The sequence below is a fragment of the Nicotiana tabacum genome, chromosome 22, assembly GCF_000715075.1.
Source record: "Nicotiana tabacum cultivar K326 chromosome 22, ASM71507v2, whole genome shotgun sequence".
NCBI lineage: Eukaryota > Viridiplantae > Streptophyta > Magnoliopsida > Solanales > Solanaceae > Nicotiana > Nicotiana tabacum.
In genome coordinates, this window is record NC_134101.1 from 11,459,408 (window position 1) to 11,481,200 (window position 21,793).

At 37.8% G+C, this 21,793-nt stretch overlaps 3 protein-coding genes across 3 annotated transcripts; 2 read left to right on the forward strand and 1 right to left on the reverse strand.

Moving 5' to 3' along the window:
- The first annotated feature begins 2,092 nt into the window (after positions 1-2,092).
- Positions 2,093-4,974, forward strand: LOC142176402 (cyclic dof factor 1-like). The gene is made up of 2 exons (XM_075243992.1): positions 2,093-2,483; positions 3,159-4,974. Exons 1-2 carry the CDS (start codon positions 2,274-2,276, stop codon positions 4,419-4,421), a joined length of 1,473 nt encoding a protein of 490 aa, XP_075100093.1. The 5' UTR covers positions 2,093-2,273; the 3' UTR covers positions 4,422-4,974.
- Positions 4,975-7,869: 2,895 nt separating this feature from the next.
- Positions 7,870-8,707, forward strand: LOC142176519 (uncharacterized). Its single transcript, XM_075244460.1, has one exon. It carries the CDS (start codon positions 8,019-8,021, stop codon positions 8,607-8,609), a length of 591 nt encoding a protein of 196 aa, XP_075100561.1. The 5' UTR covers positions 7,870-8,018; the 3' UTR covers positions 8,610-8,707.
- Positions 8,614-11,221, reverse strand: LOC142176518 (chlorophyll a-b binding protein 4, chloroplastic-like). Its single transcript, XM_075244459.1, has 3 exons — positions 10,905-11,221; positions 9,720-10,135; positions 8,614-8,960 (listed from the first exon to the last, which is right to left on the reverse strand). Exons 1-3 carry the CDS (start codon positions 11,171-11,173, stop codon positions 8,827-8,829), a joined length of 819 nt encoding a protein of 272 aa, XP_075100560.1. The 5' UTR covers positions 11,174-11,221; the 3' UTR covers positions 8,614-8,826.
- Between the last annotated feature and the right edge of the window lie 10,572 nt (positions 11,222-21,793).

Consider the following 21,793-nt stretch of genomic DNA (forward strand, 5'->3'; position numbering starts at 1 on the left):
TAGTATTTTATCCATAATTTATGACCAAAATAATTTCATAGTTAATACTAAAGATGTTGTTTTATTTTTTATGTAAAATGTATCAATATCTTTAATATTTTTTCTATATTATATGGAATAATAAATTAAAATTTTTTTCTATTTTATTTTCAATATAATTTTTTGATTTTTATTTTTTATATGCTATTTGTAATTATTTCATTATTATATACCTTTTTATTTTGTGTGAATTGATAATGACACGCGAGACTAATTTATAGATGTAGATTAATATAAATATAGATTAAATTTTGTCATAAAATCTAGTTAAACTTTGCCTTTAAAGTGCGAAGTAGCATTTTTTCTACATGACACTTGAGTTGACCTCATGATTCACTATCACTCTTTTAATATAATATATGAAGTTATATTATGTGTGGGTAACTTCCAAATTTAAAATAAAACTCCAAATTTGTCACCTCAAAGAGAGTAACTAATTATTAACATCACATAATGTATAATTTAAATTTTTTAAAATTTTAAATTTAATAATAAACTTATATAAAATTTATTATTTTCACGATATGCAGTGGGATAAATTTTAGATCAAATTGTAAAGTTTTAGTATTATTATTATTATTATTATTATTATTATTATTATTATTATTATTATTGTTATTAATGTCAATTATTATTATTATTATTATTTCTTCTTATTATTTTCGTTTTAATTTTAGAATAATTTCAAAACTCCAAATTTGTCACCTCAAAGAGAGTAACTAATTATTAACATCACATAATGTATAATTTAAATTTTTTAAAATTTTAAATTTAATAATAAACTTATATAAAATTTATTATTTTCACGATATGCAGTGGGATAAATTTTAGATCAAATTCAAAAGTTTTAGTAGTATTATTATTATTATTATTGTTAATGTCAATTATTATTATTATTATTATTATTTCTTATTATTTTCGTTTTTATTTAAGAATAATTTTAAAACTATAAATTTGTTAACTCAAGGAGAGTACATAATTATTAACAACACATAACGTGTAATTTAAATTTCTTAAAATTTAAATTAAAAAAAATAACTTATTATTACCTAATAAAGGTTGTCACACGTGGGTGGACAGGTTTTTTGTGTCCAGGTGCACCATAACTTCCGTATAGCTACAGAGAAAGAGAAAAGGTAAGGCAAGAAAGATTATATTCTGTCAAAAGAAGAAAAAAAGATTATCAAGGATTTAAGAGTTTAAGGAATCGTTTGGTACGAGGGGTGGTACGAGGGATAAAGGATGATTAATCCCAAAATTAAATTTGAGATGAGTTTTTCCCACGTTTGGTTGAGATAAAAATTATGATATAACTAATCTCGATATTAATTATCCCGAGATTGTAGGTTTTTTTTTTATCCATATGGGAGGGTGGGATAACTAATCCCATAATAGCTAATCTCGGAATAATTAATCATGAGATTACTTGTTTTCCAACCAAACGACCCCTAAAGCTTTAATATTCTATTATTTCAATTTAACAAGTTATAACACATTATTATTCTATTTTACAACTTATCATATTACACATGTTAAGATGAATTACCTATTTCTAATTTTCTATATGTTAATAAAATCTATACATAGCAGTATACAGAGCTTAAATCACTATTACTTGAGGAGCCAAATTGTTTTTTATTAGAATAACAAAAGATTATAATATTTTGACAAATTTATGACACTTTATTTAATTTATAGGATAATATTAAAGTGAATGTGAAATTTAGAAAAAGAAAGAAAGATTTTTCACTCGTAAACAAAATTATGTAAAATACCAAAATTACCGTTAAAATATTATGATATTTAATATGTATGTCATTCTATAAAATGATGCTATTAGAAAAAGATATGAATATTTATATACTAAAGCCTTTCAAATATAATATAAGTGTCAATCTTTTCTTAAATGGATAAAACAGAACATAAAAAGCCTAACAAGGAAAATTAAATTAGTATATCAAGGATCCTGGACCACCATTAAAACTTGTGGCTGAGAAATTAGTGGGTGGTGACGTGGCGGAACCTTTAAATTAAAGGATATCAAATTCACAGTCTATAGAACGCCAACTGGTTTTGCTTCTAAACTTAGCATAAAAAGAAGAAAAAGAATCAATCTTGAATCCACGTCAGCTCGCCGGCGGCGACTTTACAACCACTGCTAGAAGAGTTGAAGAGTCTTCCTATAGTTGCTTTCCATTTTGCTAAATTCCCATTTTCTTTTTTCTCTGGAAAATATGACGTGTGAATCAGAAATCAAGCTGTTCGGTAAGATACTTCCGATGGTCGTATCTGGCGAATATTCCGGCGCCGGTAGGTCTACGATTGATAATCGGAGTAGCACTGGGTTTGATGTTGATCAGTATTTAGAGGACAATCGAACAAGCAGTTCAGAGAATGATGAAGGAAGTGAGTCAATTGACTACGAAAATCAAGCAGCTGACAAGGTACAGTTTCAAAAATTAAACTTTTCAATTTTGGTTGACAATTAATGGATTTCAAAATAAGAATAACGTACTTCCTAATTTGAGATTTTGCTTAATTTGGTTATGAATTTTAAAAGTAAGTCCTCTTGGATGTTGAATTGGAAAATGGAAAACTAAAACTAAGGTGGATTCAGAATTTTAAGACAATTGAGTTTGATATTAGTGCATCTAATACTCCTTTGTGGTTGGGTGGAAATTTAGTGTATAAATTTACAATTTTTAAGGTATTTCAACTATATATGTTCAGATTAAGTAGTTTGGAGAGATACACTTACTAAGTTCTAGATCCGTTACTGCTCAGTGTTCTTTAATTATGGATTAATTGAGAGTTCAAAACACCTAATTAGATGTTACTGCATCATAATTTGTGCGTTTATTCAATGATGTTCCACCTTTGCCATATATGTTGAATCAATGAAATTGGGGAAAAGTAAGCTGCTTGGTACTTTTTCCTTTTTACCCTTTTTGAGGAAGAATCTTTTAGGATACGTTACAAACTTGCCTATGCTCACTATTTGTGATGATTTTTAACCATTATGCGCAGTCGATTTTAGCTCAAACTCTTTATTGTAGGCTTGTAGCTATCTAATTGCAATTTTCACAAGAAGCTCATGCAGTTTTATGTTTTGATTTTAGGACGATATTCATAAAACAAGAGAGCTCAGTGAAGACAAACTGGAGGAGGAAGATCAAAATCAGATGGTGGAAGAATCAGAAAATCCTAAGACTTCATCAGAATCAGAGAACAGTCCTAAATTTCCTACTGATGAAGACCATCAAACAGTAAAATCTTCCGAGAATGAAAATGAACCAAATGATGCAACAGATTCTCAGCAGACACTTCTGAAGAAGCCAGACAAAGTTCTCCCGTGCCCTCGTTGCAATAGTACAGATACAAAATTCTGTTACTATAATAATAACAATGTCAACCAGCCTCGTCATTTCTGCAGGAGCTGCCAGAGGTATTGGACTGCCGGTGGTACTATGAGGAATCTTCCTGTGGGAGCTGGTCGTCGCAAGAACAAGAATCTTGCATCTCATTATCATCATATAAGTATCCCTGATGATGTATTACTAGCATCAAGAATTGAATCTCCAAATGGATTTCATCATCCAATGCTCAAACCAAATGGCACCGTTCTGTCCTTTGGTCCTGAGTTACCACTGTGCGACTCTATGGCCTCTGCTTTAAATCCAGCAGAGAAAAGGGCACCGAATGTGATCCCAAATGGTTTTTACAAACAGGAACACAGGAATTCTTCTTGCAAAGGTGGAGAAAATGGTGATGATTGCTCTAAGGGATCTTCCGTCATGGCATCAAATATGATGGTGGAAGGAGGTAACAGCAAGCCGCACGAGGCAGTTATGCGTAATACCAATGGCTTCCCGTCTCCAGCTCCTTGCCTCCACGGAGTACCTTTCCCTTTTCCATGGAATGCTGCAGTTCCTATGTCAGCTATTTACCCCTTTGGATTCCCTATGCCATTTTACCCTGCACCTTATTGGAACTGCAGTGTGCCTCCTTGGAGTAATCCTTGGCTGAGTCAACCATCGCGAACAGAAAATGAGAAAGCGTCAGGTTCTGATCCTAATTCACCTTTAGGAAAGCATTCAAGAGAAGGTGATGACCCTGAGTGCAACGAACCAGTCGAACAAAAGAGTTCAAAAAGGTCTATTTTGGTCCCTAAAACATTGCGGATTGATGATCCTGATGAAGCTGCAAAGAGTTCTATATGGTCAACACTTGGGATTAAATATGATTCTGCTAGCAGGGGAGGATTTTTCAAGGCCTTGCAACCAAAAATTGATGACAAAGACCACAAAGCCACTGCATCTCCAGAGTTGCATGCTAACCCTGCAGCCTTATCTAGATCCCTCAGCCTCCAGGAGAGAACCTAAACGTGCTGATCCTATGAAACTCCAAAGAGTTCTTAACGGTCAACGTTGGGAATTAAATATGAATCTGCTGGCTGAGGAGTTTCCGGGGCCTTGCAACCAAAAGGTTGTGACAAAATATAAAAGCACTGCATATCCTGTGTTGCATGCTAATCCTGCAGCCTTATCTATGTCCTCAGCTTCAAGAAGCGAGCCTAAAATGATGCTCTCGGAAAATCTTCCGTTCAGCTCTCACGAATATAGTTACCAGCTATCCTGTGTTTCCTGCCTGATGGACGAAAACAGTGCACAGATCAGTGACAGAGTTGAGAGGGTTGTAGAAAGTTGTGTTAATAGTTTTCCCTGTTAACATTAAGAACAAGTGGCTGGCCTGGTTGTACTTTTGTGTGTTGTCTACTGTACATACATTTACACAGCTAACAATAGAAGGGGAAGACATATATTTAGATGCACTAGGTGTAACATATTTGAATCTCAAAGTTTGTTTGGAGAGCGCCCGCCGCACCCTGTAAACATTTTTTTTGTTGGTTTGAATAACAATGAACATTTCTTTTCAGATTTCTGAGGTCATACTATTGTTTTCATGATCTTTAATGAATGTGCCATTTCTTGATTTGTTTCATAGTAGACATCACCAAGGACCTAAAGAATATTAAAAAAATATCAACAGAAAGGCAGCTTGGACTGAAGTACATTTGCATAGTGGCAAATGGATGTCAAATGATGTCTTTCATGCAGATAGCTTGAGCCTCTGAGGTCTGAGGATTCTATAAGAAGATAGTCAACTACTATTCTTTCTTGTTCCTTTTCCAACCCCAAAAGCCAGTGGGAAGTGGCCAGCAAATATAGGTCACTTCAAATTCATTTAATTCAGTTTTCTCTATTATATGGCATGTGAAATGTTAAACTGCTTCTCAACCTCAAATATCATAACAGAACCAAATAGATAGCCTGATACCTACTTGACCCTGGATTTTCAAGAATTGTTTTACCTGATAAATAGACAAGAAATGAATTAGCTGAATTAGTTAACAATCAATTCAAATTTAACTGGAATCATTAATAAAGGAAACTGTTTCATCTGATGTGGACATTTGAATATAGCCTGGTGGGCAATTAGAAAATCAGAGCAATTTTTGTGTACCTGTTGGAGTTGGCAATTTATCAATAGGAAACAAAGTAGATATTTTGATGGGGCCAGGCAACTCTAAGCCACATCTTATGATTAAAAATAGTTGGCTTTGGGTCCCAAATCCCATATGCTCATAATGCCAAATGCTTTTGGCACTTTCACTTAGCTTTAGCTTTCTTTTTCCCTTCTCTTATCTTTTAAAGGCATTTTTATACATATGGACATACCTTTCTCTATCTGTATATTCTTTCTTTTCTATTTCTTAGACAATTGATAATCCAAGATTGATATTGTTCACAGTAGGGTTCATCAATTTTTAGCCGTTCCTTTTTCCTTACAAAAAAAATCGACCTATCAATTTTTTGAAGCTCCTATGTATAGTTATTACTGCTTGAAGTTTTCAATAGATAATTAACTTAATGTAGAGTGTTCTACATGTTTGGAACCATCATAACCTTACGAGTTATGACGACTACCCAAAATAGAGACGCTTCAATATTTATAGACAATTAAATCTAGATAAATTTCCATTTTCCACGGACCTCTGATATAATTATTAGAATACAATGTTTCATAGTTTTAATTGAACCTGATTTGTGTTAGGCTAAAACGGCCCAAAACGGTATGATATTGTCCGTCTTGGGCCAAACCTGCACGGTGTGATATTGTCCAACTCCTTATTAGTAACTTATTTTTCTTTTCTACTTTTTATTTGAGACTTTATTCATACACACCCAATAATCTCCCCATTGAACTAAGTTCCACATGATCCATCACCATTTATGGGCTAATTTGGAGATTAACGGTGTACCACCCACATGATCTTGAGCATTTGGTCACCGAAGCTCAAAGGTTGTGTATGTGTCTTCAAAGCTACGGGTAAAGGTTATAAACTCCGTAGACGGGCAAAGACACTAAGTCGGGCCCTCGCTATCTCCATAGTCCCGTCAAACCATTGGCTTGATACCAGTTGTTAGGCTAAAACGACCTAAAGATACTCTTAACATGCATGGTGTGATATTGTCCGTTTTGGGTCAAGCCGCATAGTTTTTCCTAAAATGCCTCACACCATTAAGAGTATCCAAAGGTAGCTTATTTTTCTTTTTTACTTTTCATGTGAGATTTTGTTCATACACACCCAACAATTTGGATGATGCTTGGTGATATTGGTAATACTCCCTACGTTTCAATTTGTTTGAATATTTTTGACGGTGCACATAGTTTAAGAAAAAAGATAAACTTTTAACACTTATAGTCTAAAACAATCCATATATTGTAGCTATAAAGCATCTCATTAAGGATAAAGAGAGAATTTTAAAGTTAAATTATTTTTACATTTAGAAAGATTTTTTAAAAAAAAACTGATTAAAAATGAAATAGTTTCATTCTTTTGGAAATGGGGATGTATATGTTTACTCTACGCCTACATTTTTTATTGCACTTTATAAATTTGTCTCCTGTTTCAATATTTATTATTACCTTCTTTCGTAAAACTTTAGTGTAAAGAAGCCTCAAACTTAAATGTGCATGGTTAAGTCAACTAAGTCAAGTGAAGGGCTTGACTGTCGTCAACGAAACTACATGAAGTAGTGATTCACAACTCCACATTTTCAAATTATAATTGAGAGGTAAATGGCAAAGGATTTTCCAAGAAGTTGAACCCTAATCATTGCTTTCTAAATGCTCGTTGTTCTGGTTAGACTAAAACTCCAACGTTTGTTGAAGCTTAAAGTACCTTCTTTACTTAATTACATGAGATTGTTCCTTTCATTATCTTTGTAATTTCTTGTGTGTGAGAGCTCGAAGTTGCAATCCTTAAATTATAACTGTATATAAAAATAAATTACAATCACCTCTTAGTTGGTTCACCAATATAAGATTTGACCCTTGTTGGTAAAATTGTCAATCCTCTCTTCCTTCAAAATTCTTTTTCAATAAAAATTTCATTATTGGGCTTAATGTAAGTCTTGAAACAAATCACCTTTGTGATGTCTACAAATCTAAGCTTATTATAATCATGAAATAAGTCGCACTGTTCACACAAGCATAATTATTTAAAAATCGCACTGGCATCTAGTGAATTGTTAATAACACACAATGACGTCAATATATATTTCTCTTTTTCTTACTCACTTGCACTTTGCATGTGTAAACACTAAACACCGGCCTGTTTTTCTTCAACGTGTAGTCCTTGCCCTATTCAGGCGACACGGATTGTTGGGTACTATTATTACTAACGTGAATTACCAGGAAGAAATTATGCGCACTCCCACAAAGAAGGATACAACAAAACTGCTCCATTTGTTTTTCTAATGGAAACTTAATAAACTTTTCAACATTCTTTCCTCCAGACTTTCTACCAAGACTGGACTTCATTGAACTGTCTCTTTATATAGAAACTTGAATTCTACATTCATCTCATTAATCTGATTCAAAAGTTTCCAAGGAAAAAGGAACACAATTAGGCTATGGAGAAGATCTTTTCATTCTCAGCTCAGGGCAACAAGAAGATAGCTGATGGACTCAATCATTTCAATTCCACCATGTTAAGTTGTATGATTCTTGGCTTAGTAATCACATTTCAGGAATTTCGTTCTTGTTCTTCTTCTATATTTCGAGCCATTCTTTTGGTATTTACTCCATATAAGAAGTCTGAAACTTCATCAAAGTCAAAAAACTGTGGCCCTGAAATTGTTACTACTAATAATGAGGCACTATTGGAGGAAGATGATGTTGAGATAGTATTGGATACACTAATGATTTTCTGCAACCAAAATGAGGATGATTTTGATAAGGTTGGATTGGCTGAGGTTTTCGATTCGTTCGACGAAACAGAGACTAGTTTAGAAGAAGTTAAAGAAGCTTTTAATATGTTTGATGAGAATGGAGATGGCTATATTGATGCAAATGAGCTAAAGAAAGTCATTTGTAAGATGGGTTTCTTGGAATTTTCATTGGAGGATTGCCAGAGGATGATTGTGCCCTTTGATGTAAACACAGATGGAAAAATTGAATTTGCTGAATTTCTAAAGCTCCTGGAGCAAAGTACCTTTCTATAATTAATTTGGAAGATAAATCATGTTGTTTTGATTATCTAGCAGAGTTTATGTAGTACATGATAACATGAATAAGAAATGCAAATTCTAGTTGCTCTGTACAGTAGAGGTCCATTGTTTAAAAATAAATATCTCTGTTTTTACTTTTCATTAAAAAAAATTACTAACTCAATGATTACAAGGTAACAATTCTTCACTCCAATAATGTCAATATGGTTCTCTAATTGGCGAATGTTTGGATAATGGTATTGTGCCATGGGTCTGAAAGATGCTGCAACAAGTTGTCAAATGGTCCCTTTCCTGTCACATTGTGCTGCACTATAAATCCCAAAAATGCCAACATTGCCAATCTCCCTGCAAATCCACAAAAATATTAAATTGATTCTATAAGGCATCAATTATCATTTAACTTATATACGCTAACATTAACATTGTAAAAAAGTAATACTATGATAAGTGGGAAAAATAAGATTTTCACCAAGGAGATTCCAAAAATTATAAAAAAAAACACATAAAGAAGCTAAGGAGATTCAACAACTAATATACGTAAAAGACAAAATCCAACTTATATACTGTTATGAATCAAAGTAGTCACGATGCCACATTTGGACTTTTGGCAAATTACGTATGGGACCCTGGCTGAAAATAGAGCATGTGCACTCCGCGTGATAGAGACCAAGGAAATCAGGAGATAAATAATACATTCATTGCATTCTAGAATTAGGCTCAATATTGTTAGAAACTTCCCCTCTCTAGTCTCTCTCCCTCGTCTATTTCTCTCTATTACTCTACCTCTCCCCTTATCCCTTCTTTCTGTCTATCTATCCCTTTTCAGTGTAATTTTTGATTTGAGTATCAATATAACAATCTGTTATTTCATGATTTGGTTGTGGATTTAGGATCTATAACATATACACGGGACGAAGAGGGTTCGGCTGAATCCCCTTTTGCCCACCTAACTTCGCCCCTTGCTATGGCTTTATCAGCCTAAACTTCAAGTTACTAATCTCATTTAATATGAACAGTTAATTGTAAAGTGATCATCATACAGACAATGGATAGAAGTTAAACTGGATAAAGAAAACCACTAATTTGTGTTGATTAAAGACTTACCATTAGCAATTTCCTTCTCCTTAGCTTCCAATGTGGGAGCAAAGTTAAGTGGATTGAAAATACCACCAGGGTAACCAACTTCATTAGGAGGCAAACTATAGCTCTTGAAAATAGGATCTTGATTAACACTTCCTGGGTTCTTAATGTCTTGCCAACGTCGAATTTCGACGTAGTGAAACAATATGAACTCGATCACGAACAGAGTTGATGAAGATGCAAAGTACTCAGATTTTCCAGCATCGTACCATTTTGGTACGTTAAGGAGTCCAGCACTGGTAAGAACCTCAGGCAGTAACATTCCAGCAACACCCAACATTGCCCATCGACCGTTCACTAGCTCGGCTTGAACGAACCATTTCAAGTTTTCTGGATCCTCAGCGAGTCCCAATGGATCGAAACCATTGTCACCAGCGAGTCTACGACAATTACATAGGTAAAATATTTGATTTTAATGGTATATAATATATATTGAACACTTTTTATCGGAAATTTTTTTTACTTTATTCAAGTTTTGAACACCCTAAATGAAATTACTGGCTTCGCCACTGGGTTCACTTAATGATCTCAAGTTCAATAATAACCAGACCAACAAACTGGATTTGGGTTCTCAGCTAAATATTCTTATATATTTAGTAAAAATTTTACTACAAATATAAAGTTCGGACGAAAGTTACTGAATTTATGTGAACCCGTGAATCACACTATAGATCTAGTATATGCATAACTCATATATGCATAACTTATGTGAAGATCTATATATATAGTATCATTTTTTACGGGATAAGGTGAAATAAGAATATAGATGAATAAGCAATAATTGGATAAGCATATGTAAAGACTGAAACACCCTTAAAGGTAAGCAACTTCTCTATTGTTATTTACAGTATAACAATTCTTTGTACATTATATTTAATTCAAGAAGTAACAATTCAATTCATCCATAATAATCCTTGTGTTCTAAGCTTCTAATATCTGCATAGTTAGTCTCTGAACCTAATGACGACCCCTTAAAGATATTTTATCCGCTTCCAAAAATAATAGCTGACAAAATGTATACCTTTTGTATATATATAATATACATATTTTATACATTTTTGGCTAGCGAATACAATTAATTTTAACCGACCGGCTAAAGCAAAGGTAAGAATGCACCACATAATGTCAAAGAAAAACGTGCATACATACCTGCCATCAAGATAAGTAGGAGAGGTTAAGCCTGGAAGCCATTCACCTTTCTTAGCTTCAACTTTGAATGAGTTGTAAGATGAAGAAGTTGAGGGTTTAAAAAACACCTCCCTATTTAGTTTACCAGATGCTCCACTGAGGAATCTTGACTTGGAGGCGGTTGGCCGGAAGACGGCGGCGGAGGCTTGCGACGTGACGGTGGCCATTTGGGAGGTGTCAAGAAAATAGAATTGGTAATCTAAAGGAAATTGTATATTCTGTGTATGCATTTGTGTTTCTATTTGAATGGTTTTATTATGGCTATGGTGAAATCTTAGAGAGTGACAATTGACAAGTCAAAATGCAAGATTTTAGGAAATCAACGGATGGGATTGGGTTGTGAATTTGAGAGTAGCCAATGAGAAGAAATGCCTCTTATCCTTATCTTTGAGGCCATATCTAAAGAATCTATTTCTTAATTACTGTTGCTTTAGAGATATAGTAGGGCACCCAAATATTTGCCATGTTGGAAAAAGAAAAACACATTAAAGAAATGGAAAGGAAAATTGATACTTAGGAATTAATCTTTAGTGCCAAATGGAATCCTTCATCTCCAATTAGGATGCGACACTTGGTTCACTCTAGGGTGAAGATGCCACATTGGTAGATTTCAGGAGCAAAGAATGTATCTAGTTGTATTCTGGTGTTGCGTCGATTTAGTTGTAGTTTGGTTAAACAAATAGTCACACCACCAAATTTCGCAAATATTATATAATGTTTAGGTGGCTACAAAAGAAAATACGGTCTCAGGATAATTTATGCAATATTTGATTGACAGTATTAATTTTGCATTGCTACTACAAGCAAAATCGAAAATCTATATATTATCTTATCTGACATAAATTAACACTATACGTATATTAACAATACATGTACAAGTGTAACTAAAGACAAGTTTGCCTTTAAGTAGATATCCCCAAGATAATACATTATTATTTACAACATTATAAAATCAACTTTACTCCACATAATTAATCCGTGAATAAAACCACCCCATTGGGATAATTGCCTTATCGGAGCATTATACTTGTTTATCCAAAAAACGGATATAATTAAATTTGTACGTAGTTCTAAGGATATGTGATATAGCTTGATACAAATCGTAAGAACAAAATAGAAATACTAAATATGGATAAAGAATGCAAAGTAAGTAAGATTGAAAAAAAGATGATGATTTAGACTAAGCAGAATGAATCGATTAATAAAGCCTCAAAGAATAGTTCTTGAATATAGGAGAATATGATGCTTGAATTACAATGTAAGAAAGAGCATGCCCCGTACAGAAATGTAGCCATTCTCTTTTATAATGGAGGATCCTACTTTAGATATATTTTAAAATACATAGTGGAGACTCCATGATAAATCAACTTTTCCCTTATTCCCGACGAGATTCTCTCCCTTAGTGTGTTTGTAACGGCTCTTGTCTGTGAGCTCGAGCTCGGTCGGTCTCGGTGCAGGTCGATAGTGCTTCTAGAGCTCGATACAGACTCGGGATCAGGCGATGATTCGGATTCGGTCCCGGTTGGTCTCTGCCCTTTAAGCTCGAAATCATCTCATCATAGTTCGATCCGGACCCGAGCTCGATGATGACTTCGAATTCGGTGTTTGACCTATACCTGGGATCCGAAGCTTGTTTGTATCATCTTCGGGACCCATCTCGATATTACGAAGTCTTTCTTCGATTCATTATATTTCGACCCTGATCAATCGTACGAGGACCGAAATCTATTTTGACCGTATATAGATAGTCCCTTCGTTTCTCGGGAAGGATGTGGTGAGAAACGATATGATTCCTCCATGGCTCGATTGGATTATAAGCTGACGTTCACATTGGGTTCGATCATGACGCACGTGATAGATGTCCTATCGATTTAGTTTTTCAAGGCATTAAATGCATGTCAAACGGTGGTCGACCACCACTGACATTGAGCCGTTGTTACTTTATTCTATAAATAGCCTTTCCTTTTACCATTTACTACTTTTACATCTTCATCTTCCAAATTTCCCAAGTTCTTTTCCGCATCCTCTAAAATTATTCGTAGATCTGTGAAAAGCCCTTCTTCAAACTTACCAAATCTTTGTCACTTTCTTATATTCTTGACCTTTAAATTCGAAAAATGGCGAAAACATCACAAACCATTCCTCAAAAAGAGAAAGCTTCATCTTCGCAGTCTGCCGCCGACGGAACACCGGTATAGCCACGGCCTGAGGAGTGTGTTCCTGGGGCATGTGTTCTTACCTCTGATTTTAAGGTCGATAAAGGATCGTCGGTTCCCGCCCAATGTGAGCCAGTATCGATGTACATGTGTTCGATAACCGAGAGGTACCTCAAACAGCTGAAAAAAGTTTGCAATTGGGAGGGTAAAGAAATAATAATCCTTTCTTCTGACGAAGATATCACCACTTACGTGAAAGGGGTTTTAAGTGTGTATACTTACCATTTCACGTTAGGTCTCCTCGATTCTGTTATTATTGACTTCTACCGTCAATACCAAATAACCCTAGGTCAGGTCCATCCCTCTTTTTGGCGGATCGATATTTTGGTTCAATACTTTGTGAATAAAATCGAGGGGATGTCGTTCACCCTCGACCATCTCATCTGATTGTACCGTCCTCGCCTTTTTCGAGGAGGGTTAATAAAACTTCAGCGTCGGGCTACCAAGGCTCTGTTCTCGAGCATTGACGAGGATAAGGATCGAGGCTAGATGGGCAGGTTCGTTCGAGTTAGGACTTCGGACCTGATTCCGACTGAAAATATGCCTTTTCCCGAGGAGTGAAATATGAAACGTAAGTGTGGTTCTGTTGTTGCTTACTTCTATTTCACCCTTTCATTTCTTTTCTCACTGATATTCCTCTTTCTGTGATGCAGCGGTTCTCTGGATGCCCGGAGCAGTTCCCGATCTCAAGAACTGGGTACGAGCTTTGACTTCGACCTCCACATACTCCGAGCGCTCATGGCGTGATTTGTCAAAGGGCCGATGGGAGGCAAAAGATCATGGTAAGCCCATTTCTCGTACCTTTTGGTAGTTCGAGACATTTTCATATACTTTAATAAAATTTTCCATATGTAGGTATGGGCAAAGATGCGATTTTGAGGCCCTCGTCCATCGAGAAAAAGGCTTCGGCCTCTTTCCAAAGCCGGTAAAAGATAATAAGAGGAAAAGAGCGTCTGTTCCCGAAGATCCAAAATCGAAGAAGAGGACGGCTCGTAAGCCGAACAAGAATACCATTCCTTTGATGACCGTAGAATCAGTTATGCCTCTAAGGGATGAAGACGAAAAATAAGAAGAAAACGATGGGTCCGCGTTGGCGGCCCGAACGAAGAAGACCACCGATGTTCCACATGCAGCTAGATTGATGATGGTTCATAAGGTTCTGCCTCGAACTGAGGATATATCGGAGAATGATTCGGGCAGAGTCCCCGAGTTGTTGGAGATCAAAGATGCTTCCCATCGAAGCCAACAAATGGGGGATATGTCCGAAGGGGCTCCCCTCGAATCTTTTCGAACCGAAGAGGATGTTCCAAGTGATTCACTTGGAGCAGTAGCAATCGAAGACTTGCCCACCTTCCCTGCTTTTTCTGCAGGGGCGATTCGGGAGGCCCAAGCTTTGGGGGCCCTCGAACTAGATAGGCCTCATGATGGAGAGGATCCTTTTCATGACCTGTTTACCGGTATCAAGGACATTGTCGGTATTAGCGATACATCGGACCTTTTTCATGGGGGTGCAACAGGCTTTGAATCAGGTAAGCCTTAAATTATTTTGTTGGTATTACTTTAATGTTTGCTTTTCTTTTCTAACTTCGTTTCTTCTTTCATTGCAGGTCGTGGCAGTTCATCGAGAAGCATGTTCTCGGTCTCGAGCTGAGCTACGTCGATATGAGGCCGATCTTCAATGGGTTATTGAGGAGGGTAACTCCCTTAAACTCCTCTTAGGGCAAAGGGCATATGAAATAAAAGACCTTCGAGTTGAGTTGGCCAAGGCTCACCAAGATCAGACCGATTTGTCCGAGCAGGTAATGATACTTTTAAAAGCCTATGGGCTCGATACCAGAATGATGGCTAATTGTTTGGTCTCACAGCTGCAGCAGAAAATTGAGATGATCGGAAAACTTCGTGAGGAGATCGACATGATAAAAACGGAGTCTTTGAAGTGGAAAGAAGGTATGGACCACTTCGCTGCAGAGAAAGACGATGCTCGGACTCAATTATCAACGGTCAAAAACCAACTTTAAAGCATGAAGGAGAAAGGCTCGATTCAAGCAAGAAGAATAAAGGAGCTCGAGGCTCGATTGGCCTCCGAACTTGCCAAGGCCGAATCTGACGCTAAAAAGGCAAAGGCCGATGCGGACGCACTTGTGGCCGTCTATCGGGCCGACGCTGAAGCTGCCCAAGTTCAAGCAAGAGAGGCAGCTGAGACCGTCGATACTCGAGCATATTGAGTTGCTGAACTTGCTAAGTGCCGATCTCGGAGGGAGACCCTTTAGGAGATCCATGCTCGAGGTTTCGACCTCGCTGAAGAGATAAAAAGGGCTAAAGAACTCGAAACTAATGTTGAAGCCTTGGTTTCTGATGACGTTGATGATGATAATGATGATGATGATGGGAGTGAGAGTGAGTCCGAGAATGGGGGGGGAGCCCGGTGGAGAAGAGACCGCTCCCGAGGATAACCAAGAAGCTTAGCCCTTACCTTCTATGTTGTAATCAATCATGTAAACAATCTTGTATATAAAAATATCTTTTTCTTTTGCCAACTTGCTTCTACTTTATGAAGATTTTATGAATGTTTTCATAAGGATTTAGGCAATTTGATCAAATTTGGACTCCGTAGCCTTTATAATCGAGTGAGCGATTACCCAAGCTTGAAATGAGGCAGCCCGTAGGCTTAATTGTCGAATTGAGTGATTGTTTGAACTTGAAGTATGATGTAGCCTTTAGGCTTATTAGTCAAGTGGGTGATTCGAACTAGAAGTAATATGGCATGTAGGCGTAATGATCGAGTGATTATTTCGAACTCGAAGTAATGTAGTCCGTAGGTGTAATGGTCGAGTGAGTGCTTGCTCAAACTCAGAATAAAAATAGTCTGTAGGCTTAGTAGTCGAGTGAATGTTTCAAACTCGAAGTAATATAGCTCGTAGGCATAATGGTCGAGTGAGTGCTTGCTCGAACTCGGAATAAAAATAGCCCGTAAGCTTAGTAGTCAAGTGAATGTTTCGAACTCGAGGTAATGTAGCCCTTAGGCGTAATGGTCGAGTGAGTGCTTGCTCGAACTCGAAATAAAAATAGCATGTAGGCTTAGTAGTCGAGTGAATGTTTCCAACTCGAAGTAATATAGCTCGTAGGCGTAATGGTCGAGTGAGCGCTTGCTCGAACACGGAATAAAAATAGCCCGTAGGCTTAGTAGTCGAGTGAATGTTTCGAACTCAAGGTAATGTAGCCCGTAGGCGTAATGGTCAAGTGAGTGCTTACTCGAACTCGGAATAAAAATAGCCCGTAGGCTTAGTAGTCGAGTGAATGTTTCGAACTCGAGGTAATGTAGCCCGTAGGCATAATGGTCGAGTGAGTGCTTGCTCGAACTCAAAATAAAAATAGATCGTAGTCTTAGTAGTTAAGTGAATGTTTCAAACTCGAAGTAATGTAACCCGTAGGCGTAATGGTCGAGTGAGTGCTTGCTCGAACTCAGAATAAAAATAGCCCGTAGGCTTAGTAGTCGAGTGAATGTTTCAAATTCGAAGTAATATAGCCCGTAGGCGTAATGGTTGAGTGAGTGCTTGCTCGAACTCGAAGATTTATCTCAATCCTGCTTGCATAATCAATCTCGACATAGAGGAATATTTCTTGGATATAAGATATCGGTAAAGAAGAGAATTTTCTTTGCCAGTCATTATACACGTATTCACGATTTGTGTCAGGGCTCAAGCCAACTACATGATCATTGTTCGTTTTGACCATTTAGCTCTTACAACTTTTCCTATTGGAACCCTGTTGTTACAAAATAACTTTCTTGCATCAGAACTTGATATATTTGAGGGCTAATACCCCCCCTCCCCAGTATTTGGGGTCGATTGTAAAAAGGCCTGGGATACTGCTGAATTGTCTCTAAGTATAGCACGATCATTGATTGCCTCATTAAAAGCCTTACCGAAAAACTCATTTGGGAAAAAACCGGTCTAAGGGAAAAAGAGTGCAACACGTGCTTCTAGACCTAGGGTTTAGTATTGAAGGATCCATCCTAGCTCCTGATCGGACTCCTGCATTGGATAGTTTCGAAATGTAAACGAATATGGGAGGATTGTACCTTAGCAGTAGTACCGTTTTAGGTGTGACACATTCCAATTTCTTGATAGTTATTTGCCGTTTATAATACCGAGCTTGTATGATCCTTTTCCGATGTTTTTGAGAACCTGATACGGTCCTTCCCAGTTTGGTCCTAGTTTTCCTTCGTTTGGATTTCGGGTGCTGAGGGTGACTTTCCTTAGCACTAAGTCCCCGAGTTTAAAATGGCGAAGCTTGGTTCTTTGATTATAGTATCTTTCGATTCGCTGCTTGTGGGCGGTCAATTGGACGAGAACATCTTCTCGTTTCTCATCTGATAATTCGAGGCTAGCGTTCATAGCCTCGTTATTTGACTTATCTGTTGTATGTCGAAACCTGGCACTGGGTTCCCCGACTTCGACTGGAATCAAGGCTTCGGAGCCATATACTAAGGAAAATGGGGTTGCCCCCGTACTAGATTTTGATGTTGTTCGATATGCCCAAAGGACTTCGAGTAGGATTTCTCCCCATTTTCCTTTAGCGTCGTTCAACCTCTTCTTTATGTTTTGAATGATAGTTTTGTTCGTTGATTAGGCTTGTCCGTTCCCACCGGGGTGATACGACGTTGATAATATTCTTTTTATTTTGCGGTCTTCGAAGAATTTCTTCACTTTGCTGCCAACAAACTGTTTCCCATTGTCAAAGACTATTTCGGTGGGTATCCTGAATTGACATATGATATGATCCCGGATAAAGTCTATAACCTCTTTCTCTCTTACTTTCACGAACGCCTGTGCTTTAACCCATTTAGAGAAATAGTCCTTCATAAATAAAATGAATTTAGCTTTACCTGGGGCCGATGGCAAAGGGCCGACGATATCCATTTCCCATTTCATGAATGGCCAGGGGGATAAGACTGAGTGAAGTTTCTCTTCGGGCTGATGGATCATCGGTGCAAACCTTTGACATTTGTCACATTTTCGAACAAACTCCTTTGCATCTTTGCCCATATCGACCCAATAATACTTTGCCCTGATTATTTTTCGGACTAATGAATCGGAACCAGAGTGATTTCCACAAGTGCCCTCGTGCACCTCACGTAGTATATAATCGGTGTCTCCTGGACCTAAGCATACTGCCAATAGTCGATCGAATGTCCTTCGGTATAACGTTCCGTCTGCAGTTAATGTGAATCGAGCAGCTTTGGTTCGTAGGACCCTCGAATTTTTAGGATCCGATAAGAGTTTTCCATTTTTTAAGTATTCAATATACTTATTTCTCCAATCCCAGGTTAAGCTCATAGAATTTATCTCGGCATGACCTTCTTAGATCACGGATCTTGAGAGTTGAACGACAGTCCCCGAGCTTATCTCGCCTTCCTCAACTGATGATCCCAAATTTGCAAGTGCATGAGCCTCACTGTTTTGCTCTCGTGGAACATGCTGTAAAGTCTATTCTTTGAAATGGTGCAGAGTGACCTACAGTTTGTCCAAATACCTTTGCATTCTATCTTCTCGAACTTCGAAGGTTTTGTTTACTTGATTTACCACCAGCAAAGAGTCACACATGGCTTCAATGACTTCTGCTCTCAAGCTGTTAGCTAGCTCGAGACCTGCAATCATGGCCTCATACTCAGCCTCGTTGTTAGTCAACCTAGTAGTTTTAATAGATTGCCTAATAGTGTTACCCGTGGGTGGCTTTAAAATGATGCCTAGCCCGGACTCCTTCACTTTTGATGCCTCATCCGTAAAAAGGGTCCATACCCCCGATGACGTACCCGATTTCAGTAAGAGTTCTTTTTCGACTTCGGGTACGAGGTTCGTCGTGAAATCAGCCACGAAGTCCGCTAAAATTTGAGACTTGATGGCCGTATGGGGTTGATATTCGATATCGTACCCACTGAGTTCGACGAACCATTTGGACAATCGGCCTGATAGTTCGGGCTTGTGTAAAATATTACGAAGCGGGTAAGTGGTTAATAGACATATGGGATGACATTGAAAGTACAGTCTTAACTTTCTAGAGGCGCTTATCAGTGAAAGTGCCAATTTTTCTAAGTGCGGATATCTAGTTTCTGCTTCTCCTAAGATTTGACTTACATAATAAATGGGAAATTACGTACCTTGCTCTTCTCGAACTAGGACACCGCTTACCGCGATTTCTGGTACTACCAAGTACAAGCAAAGTTTTTCGTCTATCTTTGGAGTATGAAGCAGTGGTGGGCTCAATAGATATCATTTTAATTCCTCTAATTCTTGTTGGCATTCTGGGGTCCAAGCGAAATCGTTCTTCTTTTTGAGTAGAGAGAAAAATTTGTGACTCCGATCTGACGATCTCGAATTGAACCGGCCTAAGGCTGCAATCCATCCCGTTAGCCTCTGTATAGCTTTCACGATGTCCACGATGGCGATGTCTTCGATGGCCTTGATTTTATAGAGATTAATCTCGATCCCTCGATTTGACACCATGAAGCTGAGGAATTTGCTAGAACCAATCTCGAAAGCACATTTCTCGGAGGTGAGCTTCATGTTGTATTTCCTTAAAATCTCGAATGTTTCCTGCAAATGGGTTAAATGGTTCTCTGCGCGCAGGGACTTAACTAGCATGTCATCAATATAAACTTTCATTGATTTACCTATTTGTTCCTCGAATATTTTATTTACTAGGCGTTGGTAAGTAGCTCCTGCATTTTTTAGCCCGAAGGGCATCACATTATAACAATATGTTCCATACTTGGTGACAAATGAAGTCTTTTCCTGGTCTTCCGGGTTCATTTGGATTTGATTATACCCGGAATAGGCATGGAGAAAAGTAAGGATCTCGTGGCCTGCCTTGGCATCGATCATGCGATTGATGTTGGGCAGCAGAAAGGAATCTTTGGGGCATGCTTTGTTCAAATCCTTATAATCTACACACATTCTAAGTTTGTTCCCTTTTTTAGGCACTACAACTACATTGGCTAACCATTTAGTATATTTCACCTCCCGAATGGATCCTATTTTGAGAATTTTGGTTACCTCGTCCTTTATGAACGTGTGTTTTACCTCGGACTGTGGTCTTCTCTTTTGCTTCACTGGTTTGAACCTAGGGTCCAAGCTTAGCCGATGCGTTGTTATATCCAATGGGATCCCTGTTATATCTAAATAGGACCAAGTAAAACAATCTGCGTTATTGATAAGAAATTTAATAAGCCTTTTCCTCAGTTCGGGGGTTAACCCCGTTCCCAGGTATACCTTTCGTTCGGGCCAGTTCTCGATTAGTATGACTTGCTCCAATTTCTCAATCGTTGACTGGGTAGCGTCTGAATCATCATGAACCACGAAGGATCGAATGATCCTTTGATCATCATCTTCATCGATCTTCTGATTTTTTAGTTGGGTTAGAACCGATGATTGTGACTGCTATTTGGCATCTCGTTCCCCCTTTAAGCTCGAACCCTTTGTCGATGAAGGCGAGGATATCAGAATTGTTACTTCGACATCAAACATTTCCTTTGCGGTCGGTTGTTCCCCGTGTACCGCTTTGATTCCCTCCGATGTTGGGAATTTAAGAACTTGATGGAAGTTCGAAGGCACAACTTTCATTTTGTGGATCCACGGCCTTCCAAAAAGGGCATTGTATCTCATATAGCCTTCTATTACGTGGAACTTCGTTTCCTGGATAGTCCTGACCACGTTTATCGGCAGAATTATTTCGCCTTTGGTAGTTTCACATGCCATATTGAATCCGTTTAGAACCAGGGTTGCGGGTATAATCTGGTTCTGTAGACCGAGTTATTCTACAACCTTCGATCTAATAATATTGGCCGAGCTACCTGGATCAATTAACACACGCTTAACTTTAGTTTTATTCACGAGTACAGATATTACCAGTGCATCGTTGTGCGGTTGCATGATCACTTATGCATCTTCATCATTAAAGGACAAGGTTTCTATGGGTGCGTAATCCCAAGTTCTAGATCGCTTTTCTCTCATAACCGATGTCTTAATGTGTTTAAGTACCGGCCTCTGAGGAGTATCGATGCCACTGATGATCATGTGGATGACGTGCTGTGGTTCTTCCTGTTCATGTTGTTTACCGAAATCCCTATTTTTGAAATGGTTTTTGGCTATGTCGCTTAGAAATTCTCAAAGGTGCCCTTTATTGAATAACCAGGCTAACTCCTCTCTTAGTTTCCTGCAATCTTCCGTTCTGTGCCCATGGGTGCCATGATATTCGCACATTTGATTGGGGTTCCTATGGGCAGGATCAGTCTGCATGGGTCGAGGCCATTTAGTATCCTTGATGCGTCCGATAGCCGATACGATGGCGGATGCGTCGATACTGAAGTTATACTCCGATAGTCGTGGTGCTTCCTTAGGTCCGGTACGCCTATCAAACCCATTTCTGTTCATCAGTCCCCGAGATCTTTGGCTTCGAGCATTCCTCTTTTCTCCTCGTACGAGGTTACGTGGAAGTTCGTTGCCCCGACGATCTCCGTTGTATGGCTAGTATCTATCCTTGCTTGACCTTGATTCTGGATCGGCATCCCCTTTAAAATCGGACCCGGAACTCAACTGGTCGTCTTCGACCCTTATTTTAGATTAGTACCGATTG

What these genes read in the sequence shown, in the direction of transcription:
- LOC142176402 (XM_075243992.1), top strand. Translation starts at nt 2,274, where the DNA reads ATGACGTGTGAATCAGAAATCAAGCTGTTCGGTAAGATACTTCCGATG. An exon ending in AAAATCAAGCAGCTGACAAG is followed by an intron (nt 2,484 to 3,158) that starts GTACAGTTTCAA and finishes TTTTGATTTTAG; the next exon opens with GACGATATTCATAAAACAAG.
- LOC142176519 (XM_075244460.1), top strand. Translation starts at nt 8,019, where the DNA reads ATGGAGAAGATCTTTTCATTCTCAGCTCAGGGCAACAAGAAGATAGCT.
- LOC142176518 (XM_075244459.1), bottom strand. Translation starts at nt 11,173, where the DNA reads ATGCATACACAGAATATACAATTTCCTTTAGATTACCAATTCTATTTT. An exon ending in CCTACTTATCTTGATGGCAG is followed by an intron (nt 10,136 to 10,904) that starts GTATGTATGCAC and finishes TAATTGTCGTAG; the next exon opens with ACTCGCTGGTGACAATGGTT. An exon ending in GGAGAAGGAAATTGCTAATG is followed by an intron (nt 8,961 to 9,719) that starts GTAAGTCTTTAA and finishes GTGGATTTGCAG; the next exon opens with GGAGATTGGCAATGTTGGCA.